This window comes from Rhinolophus ferrumequinum, chromosome 2, assembly GCF_004115265.2.
Source record: "Rhinolophus ferrumequinum isolate MPI-CBG mRhiFer1 chromosome 2, mRhiFer1_v1.p, whole genome shotgun sequence".
NCBI classification, from domain to species: Eukaryota; Metazoa; Chordata; class Mammalia; order Chiroptera; family Rhinolophidae; genus Rhinolophus; species Rhinolophus ferrumequinum.
Window position 1 is genome coordinate 74,345,483 of NC_046285.1, and position 19,826 is coordinate 74,365,308.

Here is a 19,826-nt window from a genome sequence, read left to right on the forward strand (position 1 = left end):
AAAATGATCTAAGAATGCTTGCATGTAAGCAACAGTAGAAAGGAACATGTCACTGACTATTTAGATTATAGTCACTGTTTAAGAAACACTTCTCCTTCTCTTCTTTGAGGTATGAGTAGTTTAGAATCAAGGCCAACAAGATAGAGTATAGTCTAAAAATACTAAGGTGATTTCTAGTGTTTATTATCTGTAACACATCAGATACCTAATTTTGGGCATTATCCTGCCCTTGGATAGCAACTAAAATAATCATATCACTTTGTCTAAATGCAGTATGGGATCCTGTCAGCATTTTAATAGTCAAACATCCTCAGGTTGAAGAGTCTAACACACAACTTGCTTTGTATTAGATTCTTCTGTTTATACGAAACATTGTGAGAATATGTTTCTATGATTACATATGTGGAAAACAGTGATCATTTAATACATGTAAGTAAGGTAAATAAGCAAGTAACTTTCATCTACATAGCATTTAAAATTTTTAAAGCATTAACATGTATATTTTACTACTAAATACTGGGGTTCTATAGTCTGACTTGGTTATATCCTATGTTTCACAGATAAGGAAACTGGATCTCTCCGCAATTAATTGATTGACATTCAACTAAGTGTTGGGTGATGGGATAAGTTCTCATATCTATTGGCTCACAGATTTACGGTCTTATTGGTTTGCTCTTTATTAGAAAATATATGTCCTGTTCAAAAGCACAGATCAATTGGGACCACTGTAGACAAGGAACTAGAACAGTTACAAAGTGATACACATAATCCCTGTTGATAAGATGGTTACCACTTAGGTGGAATGGTGCAAGATTTGTACAAGAAATTTATTAACAATATCCAGTAGTATAGAGTAAATACTAAAAGAATGGTACAACCAGTAAGCACTAGAAGGTTCACGAAAAAAAGAAAGGAGAGAAGGAAGAAGCACAAAAACTGGAACTGTAAACAAAGGCTTCATGAAAGAGGAAAGCCTTGAATTGAGCTTTTAAAAATAAACAGGAATACGTCTCATATGCGATGAGAAATTATTGAAAATTTCCAAGTAGGATAGTGTAATGATTAAGTCAGTGTTTTAGATAGATGTATTTGGTAGCCACAGTGCCTTCGTTCGTGCTGGATAACTTGTTTAAACGTTTTTCCTCATTCTCCCCCACCATCCCTATTTTTCTGGATAACTCCTAATGGTGCTTAAAACCAAGTTTGGGTTTTAGAAAGTTTTCTGCTCTCTCCATGTGAGATCCCACATCTTACCTTCTCCTTGCTGGGAAAAGTTCTCCCGGTACCTTGTGTTTATTTCTGCATAGCAGTTATATTAAAGTTATTTGTTTGTCTTTCTCATTGGACTGTAAACTTGTTGAGGTCAGGAGCTATGACTATTTCCTTTCTGTGATCCCAGCTCAAAGTATGCATCTAAAAAATAGCAGCTGTTCAATGAACATTTGCTGCTTTAATCTAAATAGTACATATGTTCAGAATGTGTTAAAGAGGGAAAGATTGAAGCCCAACAGATCAGTTAAGAAACCACTACAATAATTCAGACACTGAATAATGAGTGTTTAAAAGAAGCAGGCTCCCTGGGAATAGTAAGGAGCTGGGGAAGTAGAAAGACATTGGTGTGTGACTGACTAGATTTGGGTGAAAAAGGAATAGATTGTTTTGACTTACTAGGAAAATGATAGGACTGTGATTTCTTATTCTTTTGTAGCATCCTTAAGTGGGCACCATGGACTTCTGAAGAGTTCTGGGGCAGGCTTTACAGTCCTTGAAGCCCTTGAAATTATTAGCAAGTTTATTCCTGAAAGGTGATATGTGTATTTTCCTTGGGTGAGGCTTTGTAGTTGTCACTGAATTTTTGGTTGTCCAGGTCTTTAAATTTGTTAAATACTAAAGTTCTATTCAAAAGTATAGTAATAACTAAACAATAGCCGTAGTCTGAGAGGAGTTCTTTAAAAATATTGACTGTTGTGGCATCTCACTGTACCTTTTATCAACTGTTAGAACCAGATCATGGAAAATAGAACATAATGTTGAGGGCTAAGAATTTTGCCACCTTCTCACTGTATAGTTTTAATTACCTTACTTAAGATTTTTCTTTTGTTATTAAATGGGATAATGATAATACATCCCTCTTATGGTTATTGTGAGGATTAAATAAATAATGTGCATAAAAGTTTTAGTACTTGATACTACCTTTTACTATTATTTTTATGATTATCCTCACTCAGTGTTAACATTTACTATCTCTTACAGTACCTACACTCTCCTAGCTACTTCTCTTTACCATGTCTCATTTATTCCCCACAACAAATCGATAGAGATCTATTTTTATACTCAGGTTACAGAGGAGGTGCAGACAGGTAAATACCTTGCTTGTGGTTACACAGCTAACAAATGGCAAAGTCAGAAAACAGGTGTAATGTGGGGCAAACATGAGGGAGAGCACAGAGCAGAGGAAATAATCAGTGGCAGAACGATCAGCAAGATAAAAGATGTAAGGCAGCAGTGCCTGGCGACTTTTGCAAAGAGCTAATGCCCCCCATAGGACACAAAGTATCACCTTCTTGCTGGGCTAGAAATGTACCCCAGGCTTGGCCAGCTGTGGATTTCTAAGTGGGTGAATGTGGCCTATGTGCCAGTGAAAGTGAACTCGGGGAAAACGAGGTTGGATATGAGAATAGCTGTGTCATGACCAACTGCACTAGTGGTTACAAAATGTTGATTTTCTTTAACCTATTGAACACTGATACAAATTGGAATCCCAAATTTACATTGAACATTGTCCACATGTTTCATATCTGACAGAAAGCATTTTTAATCCAGCCTTTGTAGCTAATAGAGTATATCACATATTCTCTCTCTCTTTCTCTCTCTCTGAAATAACTGGTTAGAAAGTGAACAGAAACTACTATGTACTTACATGATAATCCAGGGCCACCACTGTCAAGGATTGCATTATATTTTCATCCTTGTGTGCAGCTTTAAGATTTGGTTTAGTTGGTTCTAAGACAGAACATTCCAAGGTGGACTCAAATCTACTTGATCTAAACTGGGATTCCAAATAATAAGGATACGGATCCCAAGGGAGAAGCATCCAAGACTTTTTTTTTATTAAACAAGAGTCCTGGGTATAAAGAAAAATGAAGGAACACCACCGATCCACCATCAGGCCTGCAGGACAGGATTGGATCCATCTCAAGATGGAAATTCTGAGTTGTTTTCTTTCATTTTCTGCAGCTTTTACCTGTGTAAGACCCCTTTAAGCACAATGGTTGCATTTGACAGTAAGTTGCTGTCTTGTTAGCAAATAGATACGATTTACATATGCTAAAACACTCATTTCATGATAATTTAGTTGTTAATTGTCTATCCAGTCCTCTTGCTGCTCAATCTTTTACCATTGAGCTGTATTCTGTTGACAAATTTTACAGGAAGGTCAAGGAAAAGGGGAAATGAACTACCTCTAGAATAAATATTCAGGCACAAAATTTGGAAGGGGTACACAATTAATACTAAATATATATATATATTTATATATATATATAATATATATATAATCTATATATATAATAAATATATATATATAATCATATATATTATGATTGTTAATTAATTTTTATTAGATGGCTACAGGAGTTAGTACATTAACTTTGACTTCAAAAGGACCAAGGTTTGAATTTTGGCTCTGTCTCCTATCTTGACCTTGAATCTGAAAATCAACCTCCTCAACCCTCCCTTTTAAAAATATGTTAATGGGAATAATAATGCTAACATCATAGGTTTTTTTGGTGAAGATTAAAAACTATAATCTATATTAAGTGCCTAACACATGGAAGTACTACTTCAACACGTGGCTATTCATTGCTCCAGTAATTATGGATAATTAGAAATTGGTTGCAGCGTTTACTTTGATTAAATGGTTAAATGGGTTTCTATTACTGTGAGTTTCATTGGACTATATTATGAGCAGGACTGTTCCTTAAGGGACTTTGGTGAGAATCAGGCATTATTAGACGTTGTAATAAGTCTCACAGTATTCCTATCATCATCCTAAAATTATTGTCCTGTTACACTGAAATTAGCCAATTTATAGGTGGAGCATTTATCTTCCATGTCTTAGAAGCCCATATTCCATTCAATTTAAAAATAGAGTGTGGTAATGAAACAGAAAACAAACAAACAAAAAAAACAAAAAAGAAAAGGAAAAAAACCCTCAAGCCATCATGCTGCACATTATTTTTCTTAGCAGGAAGTTCAGAGGAAGAAATTGAACACAGTTGGCATAAGACAAGCTATTTTCATTATCAGTAGATTTTAATATGCATGTTGTGCCCATTCCCAGTTAGCTAGGGTTCTGAATGAGTTAACATTTTCCAAAAGTGCATAATATTTTACCAAGAAATAATTAAGGCCCAGTAAATTTCTGCCATGGCATGTTCATTGTTTTGAAAAATTATAATTAAGAAGCTTGCTTGTTCAGTATTTGGCAATGAAGACAGTGATCTAATCAGACCCTTTGCTCAAGCTAATTTCTAGCCCCACATGTGGGCCTACCTGTTAACTAAGTAATGATCTAAGCAAGGATCCTGTGCTTGAGCAGTTGTGTCTGTGTCCAAACCAGAGAGCACAGGGGCAAATGCCCAGCAGGGCACAAAGCAACTTGGGCGGGGATTGCCTGGGAATTTGGCTGATGAGGGAAGATACAGTAGCTGCCCCAAAAATGTATACACATTTTAAGAAAGGAAAAAAAAACTGTATTAAAATTGTAATAGTATATACCGATAACAAAAGAGGAATACAAGTCATGTGTATACATTTTTTTGGCACACCCCTGTTTAAGGACCTTATACTCTTTTCTTTCATAAACAGAGTTTCCAACCTGGTTTTCAAATGTAAATTGATGCTTTAAGCATCTATAAAATAGCTTCTTTTATTACATTATTAGCATTAGTATTAGTATTATTAAAATGGTAATATGAAGGTCAGTGATTGCTGTTGACTTGGTATCACAGATCAGTGCCTAAGAGAATCTTTGAGATTCCCTGGGTAAAGTCCGTTTTCACATCAGCCTGGACAGGTGATCAGTATCTGGAATCCTAACTTTTGGCCTTGCGTTGGAAATACTGGGCATTATTGTTTTTCTCCTATAATTTTTATCTTTTATTTCATTTGAAAGAAATTTAGTTCCTTTTTAATATTTTACCCCTTTACAAGGCCTATTGGGAAGATATTAGGTGTGTTCATAAACTGAAGAAAATCACATCAATTATGACAATGGATGGGAAGGATAATAAGTTATTAATCCCTCTCTGTATCCCAATAATCAACAGTCTCCCCCAAAGACTGCTGGTTTCTATTTCCCTCTCATAGTAGTTTGGGCATCTGCTAGGAACCGTCTTAGATGGTATGAAAAAAACTGAGTGTATATAATTGCTGGAGGAAAATTCTACACTTCTAGGGAAGAAGCTAAGCAATTGCAAACTTAAAATCCTCACCCTGTTTTGTTGGGTAATTGTTACTTTAAAAAGTAGAATAGTCTCTTCCCTCTTCCCACCAAGCATTTATCTGGGAAGCACATTGTTAGCAACCCAAAACTGCCTAGTGGAACTGTGGAAAAATGGTGTGAAATGTAAGGAAATGTAATCAGGTTAAGGAAAACAAAAGATTTCATAATATAACTTCTTCCAAGTCATCCACTTTAGAGTTATTAAAAAAAAACACAAAAAAACATTTTGATAGCAAATGTGTATAGTGTTTCAAGGCTTGTCTTCATCTTTTTTTTTTAAACAGATTTAAAGTAGAACAAAAATTAGACTTCAAAGAAGCTTTGTATTCTTTGAACATAACTGAAATATTTAGTGGTGGCTGTGACCTTTCTGGAATAACAGGTAATATGATAAATAATTCTTATATTATCATGTTAATGTGTTTTCTTAGTAACTATGTTAACTGAATGATCTTAAAACTGAAAGAGCATCTGGCCCGAGAAAATACATATCTAGTGAATAAATGCCATAGTCATATTGAGCTGTTTGTAAAGAAGCACTCTATTTTGCATTTAAGTACTTTTCCTTAATGAAAGCCAGAAAACATTTTAGAATGTTAGATAAGACTTCCAACCATTCTTGTAATGAAACTGTGTAGGTAAAGTATTACTTGGGCTTCTATTTCGTTCCTATTTGGATTTCCTTATTTGAACAATGGGAATTACAACTTCGAGTCTCTCATCTAAGCAGAACTAATCAAACACTTATAAACCAATTTACAAATGTTAATTCTGTAATATTAGAGGGCATGAAAGGGGCTTTCACAACATGGTGCATGATGAACACAATCTAGAAATTGTAATGCAACAGCTTGTAGATTTAGCTTGGAACTGACCACAGATCTGAGGATATGGAGCTCTTACTCTATCTTGCACCTAGGAAATTGTGCAGAGCCAAGATGTTCCCTTGCACAGCAAAGCCTGAGACAATCTTTTAATTTTTCTCATCCTGGCGATACCCAGTAGTTAATACCTAATTAAAGAGGAAAAAAAAAAATGATGAAGAGGACCAATTTGTCCCAAGTTACTTACCCTGTTTTAAATAGTCTAGTTTTCTATAAAGGGGCCTAATGATACAAGCCTACCTATCTGATGTGATTTTGTATCATAACATGGAATTTTTGTGTATTTCTATATAAATATCTTGACTTAGGAGAAGTATTCATTAAATCATCCACTCATCAATTATGTGAGTAAATAAACAGAATCAGTGAGCTTTCCTGGTGGAGGAGTTGGGTGCGGTACACAGGTGACATAGATGTTCATTGTCACCTTCTTACATGATTTAGCTACTTGTTCTCATACTGACAGATCTCACTTTGACAATTTCATCAACACCAGAAATGAAACAGTCAATATGAAACACTGCAACAGGACGCCATCTAAGTGTGCCCTAGAACAAAGCCATCTCCCACCCTGAAATGAATCATGCCATTTTTCAAGTACCTCTTCCTCTTAAGCTTCTTTCTGGCCTTCGGAAGCTTACTCACTATACCTTAGGCATTTCTAACAGCCACTCACTCGGCCAATTCCCAGCAATTTGTGACTTCAACACAATCTCTTGTTATAGGCAAATTTGTCAAGAAAATACCTCCAAAATGCTTCATAAAAGAATTTCTGTGAGAGAAAAACCCTGAACAGAGAAGAATACAAGTCCAACATTGTCGGTTCTTTTTCCCCTGGGTTACCTATTTGAGTTGTTTTACCTTCTTTGGTCTGCCTTATTGCCTGAAATAGAACAACCCCAGCCAAGGCTGGCACTACATCTGGTCATTAGGAAAATAGTGAATTCCCTGCCATCCCTACATTTCATGTGTGCAGTAAGCATTCATTAAAGGCTGCTGGGAACCAGCCCACACCTAGTGCTATGGGATATTTATACCAAAAAGACAACCTTTTACTCATGTAGTTCCCAAGGTTTAGATGAAACGTTTTCAGAGTTTCTTTAGAAACTTTGAGGTGATTATTTGATTTCTAATTGTTATTACCATTTATGTCATCTTTAGTAAAACATTTAACCTTTGTGATCCTCACCTTGCAAATCTGTTCAATGAGACAATATATCCTAGTGGTGGATATAAATGAAAGAATATGTAAATCACCTCGTTCAGCATCTGACACAGTAGATACTCAGTGTATGTTAAATTCAAAGACAACAAAGGAGGCAATTGGTACATTAATATTTACTTACATATCTTCTAGCAAAGCTGCAGGAGGTTTCTCATCCTCTGGATTTGACAAGGACATATGAGGCATTTTCATAGAAATAAAGGGAAAGAGTTATTATAAAGGTGTAGAAACCAGTGAATTTATGGAGTCCAGATTCCTTGTTCTAGCCTACTGCCCCTCAGGTCCTATTCTTTTCCCAAGACTGTGCTGTCTCCATAATAAGATGGAAAACACAAGAACAAGCTGCTCAGTCTACTTAACCAGAGTCACTTGGTGGTACTTTTGTGAAACTGGGAGAAATTCTCCACTCATTCCCAACCTGCTTTCTGGTCCTTGCTCTCGGGATGGGTCATCTAGGTCATCTAGTCGGTGCTCTCCTGTGTGAATCCTGTCTTTTTCCAGGCAATCCCAGAGAAAGATTGTTTTTTTGCCTGACCTTGAAAGACCAATCTCCCGCATTTCAGTTAATCCACACAATGGGGAGAATGCCCCCTTTTCTCCATCTTATGTGTCAGAATTAGACAGGGTGGTGAAGGAAGACTGCTATTATGAAGTGACATTTTTGCTGAAGCCTGAATAACAAGGGAGCCAGTCAGGGAAAGTTCTGGGGAAGCAGTTCTAAATGGAGGGAGAGCCAGGGCTATGGTCTTGATGCTTGATTTTGTAGCTTGAGCTACTGGATGAGGACAGCAGGGTAGTAGATGAGGATAAAAAGTAATTGGGGCCCAGACAAAGTCATCATAAACAATTTGCAGTTTATTTTTAGTGGGATGGGAAGCCATTTTTTTATGCAAGTTCGCTTTGATGACTTCTCTCTATTTTGTCTGAGGGGATTTACCTTTCAGTAAGCTGTCAGAGCTGGTTCCGCTTTACTAAGGTATTTCTTCATGAATACTTTTAAATTTGGTGGCTTTGGTGGAGTCCACCTGCATCACATCAGCTTTCTCTCTCAAGGGAGACAAAGTTCCTTCTTCTCCTTTCTCTTAAAATTTCAACGCCCATCTTGCTCTCCTCCTCCCATTTGTCACCATTGAACACACAGCCATGGTTCAGTTTGAGGAAGGAACATTGTTATATCCATCTGGTCTTAACGGAGCAGAGATGGCTGATGACTTCGGAACTCATGGTTTCACTTCCTCCTTCTCGAGGAGACTATACTCGCAAGCCACTATGTTAGAAATGCTTCACACGTGCATCAGTTCCACCAAGGGGAGAAGAGAGGCATTCTCCCTCAGCTTCCATCTACACCAGAACAAAACATTGTAAGACACTATCTTACCCTGAAAAGTTTGACAGGTTTTAAAACAGCTCTGAAGTGATGTTGTAACAGATACAAAAGCTCTTTAGACTTCCACAGCCTCATCAGTTTTGAAGGAAAGTAAATTTTGTTTTAAACTCAGATCAAAACTGAATACAGAATTTAAAAGGCAAGTTGGCTTTGAGGTTGAATACCTAGGGTAGGATTAATTTAAATCTGTAAAGCGTCTTTCATCTTGTCTGTAGACCGTGGCTAAGGGGGGCAAAACCCTCTGTCCAGTCAAATATTTCACTTAGTGGGATACCTGATTTGAGGCTTATACCCTCTATCTTTACCTTTTATATCTGAACTAAGCTTTGTCTCTCTATCTCTGTCTCTGTATCACTCTGTAAAAGCTATACCTAAAACACCTTTATCTCTAGCAAATTATCTAACCTGGAAAGAGTTTTTTTTTTCGTTTTTCCTTTTCTTTGTTTATTTGAAAATGTAATTACCCGGGGACCTAATAAGCAATGACTCTGAATTTTAACCCTTAAACACACTTTCATATTTTCCAACAGATTCAGCTGAAGTGTATGTTTCCCAAGTCATGCAACAAGTTTTCTTTGAGATAAATGAAGATGGCAGTGAAGCTGCAGCATCTACTGGTAAGACGAATGATTTCCCAAAAAGCTAGGAGGAAAGATCAAGGCGAATGAGCATTAGGTTGCTGGCACTTTGCAATAATCTGTTCTCCGTGTTCCCTCCTGTTGTCTAGTACTCTGCAGGAAGAAAAAAGAAATTGGTTGTACAAGGTGCTTGCGCATCTCTGTAGCCACAGCTTAATGCAAAGGGAAGGGAAAGGATTTGATTAGAAGTTGAGCTTCATTTACTGATATTTGGTTATTTGCACACGGGATTACCTGCCAATTAGCAGATAGGACCAGTGGCGCAAACTTTAGGCTCAAATATGAAATCATTATTGTTCAGGAATGCTCATTCTTAAGTAATAGTCTTAATTTCATTATTCCATTACACCACGTTAGCCTCTGCTTTTCTAATTTGATTCTTGTCATTATCTCTGTGGCAGTGGTTCTCAAACTTAGCTGCACGTTCGAATCACATGGAAAGCTTTTTCAAATCCTGTGCCTAGCACACAGCCCAAAATAATTAAATTTGTATGTCTGGACATGAGATCCAGACACCAGTGTTTTCTTAAATTTTCCTAAGTGTTCCCCCACATGCTTCCTAAGTGTTCCCCTGTGAGGACCAGTGCTCATAGTGGCTGGCAGCCTGTTTTTGCTACTCCAAGTGTAGTACATAGGCCAGAAGCATGTGCATCACTTGAGTTCCTGCTAGAAATGCAGAACCTCCAGCCCAACTCCAGACCTACTGAATTAGAATCTGCATGATCTGTGTACACACTACAGTTTGAGAACCACTCCTCTAATTTCCTTGAATTCATGGCATTGTGAGTCGTATCTATGCTATATATAAGAGATACTAGAAAAATAATTGGAGGAAAACCTTGAATTAAATTGGAAATGGAAAAGCTACTTTAATGAATCCCTCATAGGTGTATTTAAATATTTTTAGATTGTTTGGATTCTAAGCAATATGTAAAAGATATGTATCATTTAAACTATCTTATTGATAAATTTCTATAAGTTTATGTCCATGTTATGAATTTCTTGATTAATTTGTAATGCTACATAGTGCCAGTGGATTTTGACGTCTGGGTGTGACACACTGGACTCTCACTACCGTTTTGTCATCTCCTGAAGGACTTCACATTACTGTGCTCAAAAAACATAGATTGGAGAGGATGAAATATTTCAATCCTTGGAGAAATCTGAAGGTTGCATTGGGATGAGGTTACTGGCCCATGTAGACAAATTTTACATAGAACTGGAAGATTCTGTCTGACCCTCTCATATTGGTGAAAAAACAAGCCCAGCAATGTGAAGTCGCTTGCCTGAGGTCAGACTATTAATTGACAGCGGAGTTGGAACTGAAATCAGGTTTCCTAACATCAAGTTCAGAGCTCTTTCTACCATTGCCCACTGCCTCTCATTTTAAGTCTAGCGTTCTCTTAAAAGGATGTAACAATCTTTAAGGGATCAGCAGTGACCCGGATGTATCACACCGCAGAATAGTCAGCATGAATATTTTTACTTTCAGGCATCTGCTCAGGGGTTGCTTAAGAACAAAAAAGCTCAAGTATTCCCCGAAATGAGAATGGAGGTGATACTGACTCTGCTTTCCTGATTATCTCATTAGTTCAGACATGAGTCACTATTCATTGGTAATTTGGGTCATGTTGCCCTGATAATCCAGATAGTAGGAGTACCATGCATTTTTATGTTGCTAAGGTTATGTTTGATTGTGAAGGGGATCAGAATATGCCACACCAAAATACGCCATTTTGACAGAAAAATTACTTTGAGCTGCAGGTAATTGAGAAACAAAATATACAAAATGAGCTCTCTGTCCTCCTCCTATCTGCCTAAAACCAGGACATAAATTTCACCTTTATCACAGGAGATGGAAGTTGGCACTGAAATGACTCTGCATAACAAACCTTACTAAATAAACCTTATCTACCATTAATTTTCCCTCTATATTTATCTTCCCATGATTTATTGCCCCTAGAACTCCAAATCATTTTTCCTTTGTCTAGTCATTTCTCCACAATTTACCACCCTTTGTAAATATGGCATATAAGCTCTTGAGCCTAAGCACTTCTTTGGGTAGTCATTTCTTTTCTATGAAGCTCCTGTGTGGATAAAAAGTAAAGCATGTCTTCCGTTCATCTGTTTTTTGTCAGTTTAATTTGCACATCCCAAACAAAGACCGTAGAGGAACAGTTTTTTCCTTCCATACAATTATTTTTCAATTCTAATCACACATGTTACATTTTTAAAAATTGCTTTTTTCACAGTTTTGAAAAAATTGTACAAAAGCATTGTACTATTAGTAAAGAAACCATCTAAGTTGAGTGTAAAAGTATTAACTTAGAAAGAAAAGAAATCCAACCATTTATATTTACCCACTCTAAATATAGACAAAGGACACAATGGAGCAGCATAATATAAAATATCATAGTAAATAATTGTTAAGACATAAAATCTCCTAATCGCATAATAAAAACCTCATACACATTCACAGCACAAATCCTAAAAGCTCTGAGCTCACTGAATAATTTTGGAAAGGTAAGTTAAAAAAATAAATTTTAGCTCAGATGTGATTACCACAAGCCTGAAGAATGGAAATAAAGTGCAAACATATCTGCATAGGAATTAGAGTTGAAATATTATAAGAATAAATCATATAATGTAAATACACAGTGAGCAGAAAATTACTGTTTAAAAGATAAAATATTTCAACTGCTTTCACTAAATTGAATCTAGTATCTGGCTTTCTTCTTCACTGAGCATAAATGTGAAGTTAGAATTAGTCTATGAATGATCCAATATTTATTCTTCTACTCTTTGGTTTTTAAATTTATTCCAAACTTCTCTGTATTTAGAAAATGGTAATATTTCCACTTGTTAACTCTTCAAACAAAATGGCCTTTCCTGTCTACAAAAAGTATTATGGATATACTTTTTTTTACTGATCTTTTAATGTGAACATCTAAATAACTGCTGTCTCTTTTTCGTAGGAATACACATCCCTGCGATCATGAGCCTGACTCCAAACCAATTTATAGCAAATCATCCATTTCTGTTTATTATGAAGAATAACCCAACAGGTACCTTTTTGAGAATCCCCTGGCGGAACTGCTTAAGTCAAACAGACCTATTCCTAGCTGCTGATTGCAATCTACATATCTGAATCATTTATTCTTTCAATGGGTATTTGTTGAGTGCCAGTTTTGTCCCAAGCATTCTATTTTAAGAGATGACAGAGGCCTAAAAAAGGGCAGTGGTAATAATAGCTGAGGACATAGCTGTTATATGTTCTAGCCATTTTAAACACTTATCTCTAAAGCTAACACCATTCTAATAGGTTAGACATTTGACTAATGAAGACATAGAAGCTCGAAGAGTTTCTGTAGTTTGTCTAAGTGGCAGGGTGGGAACAGAACCTACTTGTCTCTGAAGTTAGCTCCCTACAGTGCTACAATGGAGTTGGACATTGGAAATTATATACAGAGTTGTGAATGTTTCAGAGGTAGATTCCAAAAGAATAAGTGACTGGGTATAGGCTCAGAGTGGGAGGGAGGGCTCAAACATAATTTCAAATCTCCAATCTGGGAACTGGGTGAAAGATGATGCAGTTAGGTACAAAAAGTAGAGGTTATGGTGGATTGGACTGGCATTTGACACAGTGTTAACATGAGGAAATGCAGCTTGTCTGGGTCAATGTTTCTGCACTTTCTCTTATGAAAAAGAGAAGTCAGGAAAGTGGATAGAGTGAGGGAACTTTCTTTAAGTTTATATTTAGGACTCTTCAGGAGCCATAATCATCATGTGAGGATTATAAACCAGAGGAGAGCAGATACCGTTTTTCATTCGTTTCTGTATCCAGCCAAGTATTTGGCAGAGTGACTTGCACATAATATCAATATCCCTCAAGCCTGAGAGTATGGACATGGGTGTCAGACCTGGGCTCAAGTCTCAGCTCAGTTAACTAATAGTTTTCACACAATCATTTATACTTTCTTGGCCGTATTTTCTCTATCTCCTACATGAACATAATATTTGTACCGATCTCAGAGATTTAATAAAATAATATATGAAGCCTGTAACACTGTGTTTGGCACATAGTATTTATTATGATGAACAAATCAATAAATATAATTGAGTGAATGCTTGAATAAATAAAGGAAAAATGAAAGTTTCTCTGTAAAAGTTACTTTACATGGAAATGAAACATAATTAATTTCAGAATCTGAATCTGTTAGATTAACCAGGGACACTGATATTATTGGCTCCCTAAAGGATATACCAGTCTCTTTTTTAGTCTCCATGACACTAGTGCTAAATGATCCTTCTGAAAGTTATATCTTGAAAACAATGGAACAGTTTAAGATTTGCTGATATTGCACGAATACAACTTCATTTCCAGTAGTGGTTGTGTCAATGTTAAAAGATATTCTGATTATGTCATTTGATCCATACATCTTTAACCTTTGGATGACTCTAATTTCTTATAATTAGTATGTAATTGTTGAGTATGGAGAACAGAAAGAAATGAAGTTGTATTGGGCATTGACACACAAGGAAATAATTACATTTAGAATAGTGATGTCTGACTCTTTATTTTCCAAGTTGATGACTAAAGCTATGTAATAGCTATCAGTTAAACAGCAGTGAAATTCAAAACTCCAAATAATCCACTTATTCATTTATCTGTGATAGTCCTTCACTATTGGACCTTAATGACAATTTCCACCATTTTATGATCTTAATTGTAATGAAACTTTCTCAGCTAAGGTTACTCCCTTAAAGTATTATTTAAAATAAATGACCACTCATTTATCATTTATTGAGGGCTGTAAATTGTTGCCATATAAAATGTAGAATAGCCTATTATTTTAAGACAATAGACATTCAGTGGTTTATTTTTCTCTCACAAATGGACTCAAGAAAACATTAAGATTAACAAAGATGGTGATTTTGCATAGCATATAGTAGACTAAGTGGCTTAATGCTCTACATAAAATATATTCATTTGACAATTTCAGAAGTATGAGAATGAATGATTTTAGATTTAGTACAACCAATTTTTACCTAGATTTAAAATTTATTTGGGGTTAAGTAGTCCTCTTGTGCAAAACCCATACATTATTTGTATTTTCCTATCAGGTTAGTTTTATTTTTTAATATAGTCATCAAAAGCTCTTATTAAGCTGAACTTCGAGGGAAACGAAGAACATTTTTTATTCTTCTAGGCTCAGGGTCTAGAATAGCTTTACAGATTTTCAGAAGAAAACTGTGGAAGATCCTATATGAAACGTGCCACTTCTGACAAAGTAGTGAATCATGATTTTGAAACTGACAGTACGCCACACATATTTAAAAACAGAGTGTTTAGAACTCTTTCAGATCCTGAGTTGAAGGGAGAAGCAGACCGCAGGGTATTTATTGAGAAATCTTTTCTTGTAGGCTATGAGCTTTGATTATGTTATTGTATTTTAATATTAGTAGGTAAAATTTGCTTCCATCTGATGGACACATTGTATAAATGTAATGATTAAACATGGTTGGAGGCACCTCTTTAAGAAGGGAACATAAAGAGAAAAATGCACACGATAATGATTTCTGCTTCAGCCTGCCTCTAAATCCATTGCTATTATGTGAAGGGAGATTTCACTAGTCTGTCCATTTTAGTAGTGAATAGATTGTGACTGCATAAAGACTTCATTCAAAATGTGGTTCTCCTTGGTCAAAAAAACAGATTGAAAAGTCTGAGACAAATGACTTTTATGTAATATGCTACACTTCTGAGTGTTTAAAATTTTAAACTATTGTCTTCAATTATGAATTTCTATAAAAGTTATTTAAAAAATTTCCTGAACAATAATTCTGACAAGTATTTTGAGGTCATAGAATTATAAAGATACAAGAGTCACTGATAATCCTATTGTGACTAAATGTAATATATATCCTAGGAAAATTACTTACCATGTTTCCCCAAAAATAAGACCTAGCCAGACCATCAGCTCTAATGCATCTTTTGGAGCAAAAATTAATATAAGACCAGGTATTATATTACATTATATTATATTGACCGGGTCTTATATTAAAATAAGACAAGGTCTTATATTAATTTTTGCTCTAAAAGATGCATTAGAGCTGATGGTTCGGCTAGGTCTTATTTTCGGGGAAACACGGAATGCATCCCTATCTGAAGACTAGGGGTTTTTGTTTCTTTTTCTCAGAATTATTTTGATATTTTTTATTATTATTGATTATAATTTTTCATAAAGTATTGATTGTAATAATTCATAAAAAGAAAAAAACTGCTGGAGACTATGGCTATTTCCATGTTTTTGACTTCTAAAAAGTCTTTGGACTGAACAGTAAAGAGTTAACAAAAAAGAACTCTTTCACTGTTATTCCAAACATATTTAAATATACTTTTTATCAGCTTTAAAATTATGTAAAATTTACTTTATCACTTTTGAAATTAACCTTTATTACATGACCATAGGAACTCAAAACAACCCTCGACATTGATCCATTCAAGCCACTTCCCTTACAGTAATAGAAAAGAAAGGTGAATGGATTTTGACACATCATTTATTTCTGTTTTGTCCTTTAGTTCTTACTTCCTTTCCACTTGCAAACACAGAATAGCTGTAAATAAATGTTTGCATTTATGCTGTATGTTATATCACCTTCATGAGGTTTTGAAAACACTAGTGATATGAAAACATTGTCTTTAGCAATAAGCTTTGATTCAGAGCTAAAGGAGATCTGAGAAGCTACACTTTTAACCCTAAGGGCTATGTTACATGCATAAAAAGATGATTGCTAATGCCTTAAATTTAAAACTCTACCATGCTCATTACCATTTTATTATGCTGTGTTTGCCTGACTGAGTCTCTATATTTAGAAGAATACCTCACGGTCACTATATTTTTGCTTTGCTTTATGAAAACAGGACTAATGTATTTTTCATGGCAAGCTGTTGTGGGTGTTAATTTACTTTATAAATTACCAGAAAATGATTAATAATGATATAATTATGTATTGTAGACAAAAGAGATGCTTTTGCTCTTAGACATTGCTTAGTTATCTCATAGAGAACAAAGACTAAATGATTTGTTAAAATAGTAAGAAAAACTAATTATGAACTTTTTTCTCCAGAAATTCTTGAAGTATGTTTTTTTATTTTCCTAGAATCAATTTTGTTTATGGGACGGGTGACAAATCCTGACATCCAAAAGATGAATGGAAGAGATTTAGATTCACTGTGAATGAAAAGTACCACCTCAGAATATAAGATGATTCCTGGAAAATAGTTGATTGGCCAAACATCATCATCTTGCAAATGTATTCTCTATATCTGTTTATGTTTTAAATGTTAATTTGTATTGACATAGACCGGTATTAATGAATAAGTGAAATTATTGATAAATAAAAATGCATTCAATGTTTCTATTCTTTCTGTATGGTCTATAAAGTCTATATGAAAGCAGTTAACTTATATAAAATATTGCTATTACTTACTAAAATATTACTAAGCTATTTTGCATATGAAATTCTTAGATATCAAAGTCTGTATTTCTAAAAGACAAGACTAGCTAACTATCAGGCATAACAGCATTAACCAGACCATGGGGAAGTAAGGTCAAGATAGAGTGGGTATTGTGGTTGCCTCTCTGGGGTGATATTTAAGATATAGAGATTTGGTATCTATGACAGTAGACAAGCTTTGAGGTTTTCGCTCATCATAATTAGATATTCTGTGTGTTACATTTAACTTTTGCCTTGTTTTAATACCTTTTGGAACATATTAATTTTGGTTCTGATTTTTGCTTTAAACATGTATAGAAGGTAAAAATGATGAGAACTTCTGTAAAGCTTTCCTGTATGTGAAAGTGGTAGGTAAATTAGCACGATGCAGGAGGCTGATCTTTCACAATTTTACACCACTGCGCTAAGGAAGTGTTAGAGCCAAGATGGTAATCTATAAGGATTAAATGGAGAACCCGTCCTCTAAATATTCTAACATGTCAGATGGAAATAACCAAAACACTACTGCGTTCTAATTACTTGATATAACATGTTTCACACTTTTTCCATTTCCATGTTAATGAAGTAAAGTGTCTCTTTGTTTGTCTGCGATTCTTGGTAGAGTTTAATGATAATCACAACCCATTGTTGAGACCTAAGAATGTGTCAAACACTAAAGTAAATAGTTTATCTACATTGTTAAATGTATTAAAAAGCCTATGAGTTTTCTCCTGATAAAGAAACTGAGACTCAATGATGTTACATAAATCAGTCAGGGACATAAAGCAAATAAATACAGTGGTCTTTACCATATTTCAAACTTTGAGCCCAAGTTTGAAATATGGTAAATCTGAGCTAGAAGTCTGTGTCCATAATCACTGAGTTATAATTCCTTCTATGAGATCCTTCAGTGTAATACAGGTCTCCCCTTGAAACATTTTGCTGTCTAGTCTCCAAAGTCTGGGTGTCCATCTCCAGCAAAACCTGGAACAATATTGAAGATATTATGAAGACAATTTTAGAACTAATTGTGATTGCTTAAAACCATAACATATTTGAAAGCAATGTTCATTTTCCTAGACTGCCAGCTCCAGTTTACTTAGATACAGTCAATGCTAATCTATGTGTTAATGATATACCACAGATTTGTTCCTCACCATGGAACTGGTTTGAAAATGTGCTTCCTCTATTCAGGAAGAAGAGAATAAGAAGCTCATTTAAGAGTATAGTAGTTTTATTCATGTTTGGCCCGGATTTTTGTTTTCCTTGGATTGCCTGAGTTCCTATTCTCTTCTTCCATGTATTACAAGTCAGTCTGCTCTGGAGATTCATTTATTCTTTCCACACATTATAACTGAGCTCCCACCATGTTCCACGCACTGTTATAGATACAGGGGATAAATCAGTGAACAAAACTAACATGGTGTCTGCCCTCAGGGGTCTGACATTTTCTTGGTGGCAGCAAGAGAGTAAACTGGTGAACAAATACAAAAATAAGTTTATTTCAAATGGTGAAAGGTAATAATGACAGGAATAAAACAGTATGAGGAAATAAGAAGGGTTTTATAAAATGAAATGATGTAATAAAGTGACTGCCTAAGTTTCACTTTAAATACATGTTTTTATAATGTGTTCCTAACGTATTTGCTTTCCTTCAATAAGATCTGTTAAATGTACATCTCAGGTTCCCTATTATGGAGCTGGAATTTCCATCATAGGGTAGGTAGTTTGGGTTGTTGTTTCTCTTCTCTGATTTCATGCTCTGTGTCTGGTAGGTGACTTGGATTAAAAAGGGAGAAAGTTTAAGTTTTTATAGCAGAGAAAGTAGCCTTCTGGTGTGGGTTCCAGCTGAAAATCTCCCCTTCTACCTTTCTCTACAAATAAAGTCGCCAAAAGACTTCAGAGAATAAAACCTTTAATCTTCACTTTCAGCTGCAGTTAACTCCGCAGCTATTACTGCTGCATATCACAAAGGTTTGAAGTGTCTAGAATATTTTTATAAAATATATATCTATTATGAAATAAAATAAGTACAAAATTATTTTCTTTGCCAAACTATATGACTTTTTTAAGATTCACAACAGTGCATAATTTTGTGGGATAAAAATATTGTCAAGTTAAAACTCCCTATAAAAGTCTACTACATTACACATATACTTTTTTTCCCTCCTTGAAGTAAAATGGTCATTTAAGTAGTAGAATTTTGGGGGGGCGGAATTTGGAATTGGGTTTTATTGACTTCACATAGTTATGATTCACCTTTTAGAGAAGTCTGCTACGTCAGGCTGTGGGACCTAAGAGATCAAAGGCCTGAGACAACGAACACTTCCTTTCTTGGGGGTGAGGTTTATAGAATTCTCCTGAATTAGATCACAAAGATTTGGAAACCTTGTAAGATACAAAGACAACTTTAGGCAGATTCCATTAGAAGTCAGTGCTTTGGACCTCTGGACATAAGAAATTTTCTCACAGTATGGCCTCAGGCCATTGAAACATACTCTCTGAGGAGCCGTTCTCCTGAGCTGTAGATCCTGAGACTGACTCCATGCATAAGATGGAAAAGTGGGTCCACTGTAATGTTTGTTTGTAAGAGTTTTGGTTTTCTGACTCCCGCCCCTTTTTCTCTGTCACCTTATGTGATCATCTCTAAATCTGAAGCCAGAAATCGAAGAGGTCAAAAAGCTAG

At 35.3% G+C, this 19,826-nt stretch overlaps 1 protein-coding gene across 1 annotated transcript in view; it reads left to right on the forward strand.

Moving 5' to 3' along the window:
* SERPINI2 (serpin family I member 2) overlaps positions 1-17,063 on the forward strand; it is a 28,854-nt gene extending 11,791 nt beyond the window's left edge. Inside the window, exons 5-8 of the mRNA XM_033135511.1 lie at positions 5,791-5,888; positions 9,533-9,619; positions 12,616-12,705; positions 16,805-17,063. Coding sequence (XP_032991402.1) covers positions 5,791-5,888; positions 9,533-9,619; positions 12,616-12,705; positions 16,805-16,881 — 352 coding nt within the window. The 3' untranslated portion in view covers positions 16,882-17,063. The remainder of the gene's footprint in view (positions 1-5,790; positions 5,889-9,532; positions 9,620-12,615; positions 12,706-16,804) is intronic.
* Positions 17,064-19,826: the final 2,763 nt, after the last annotated feature.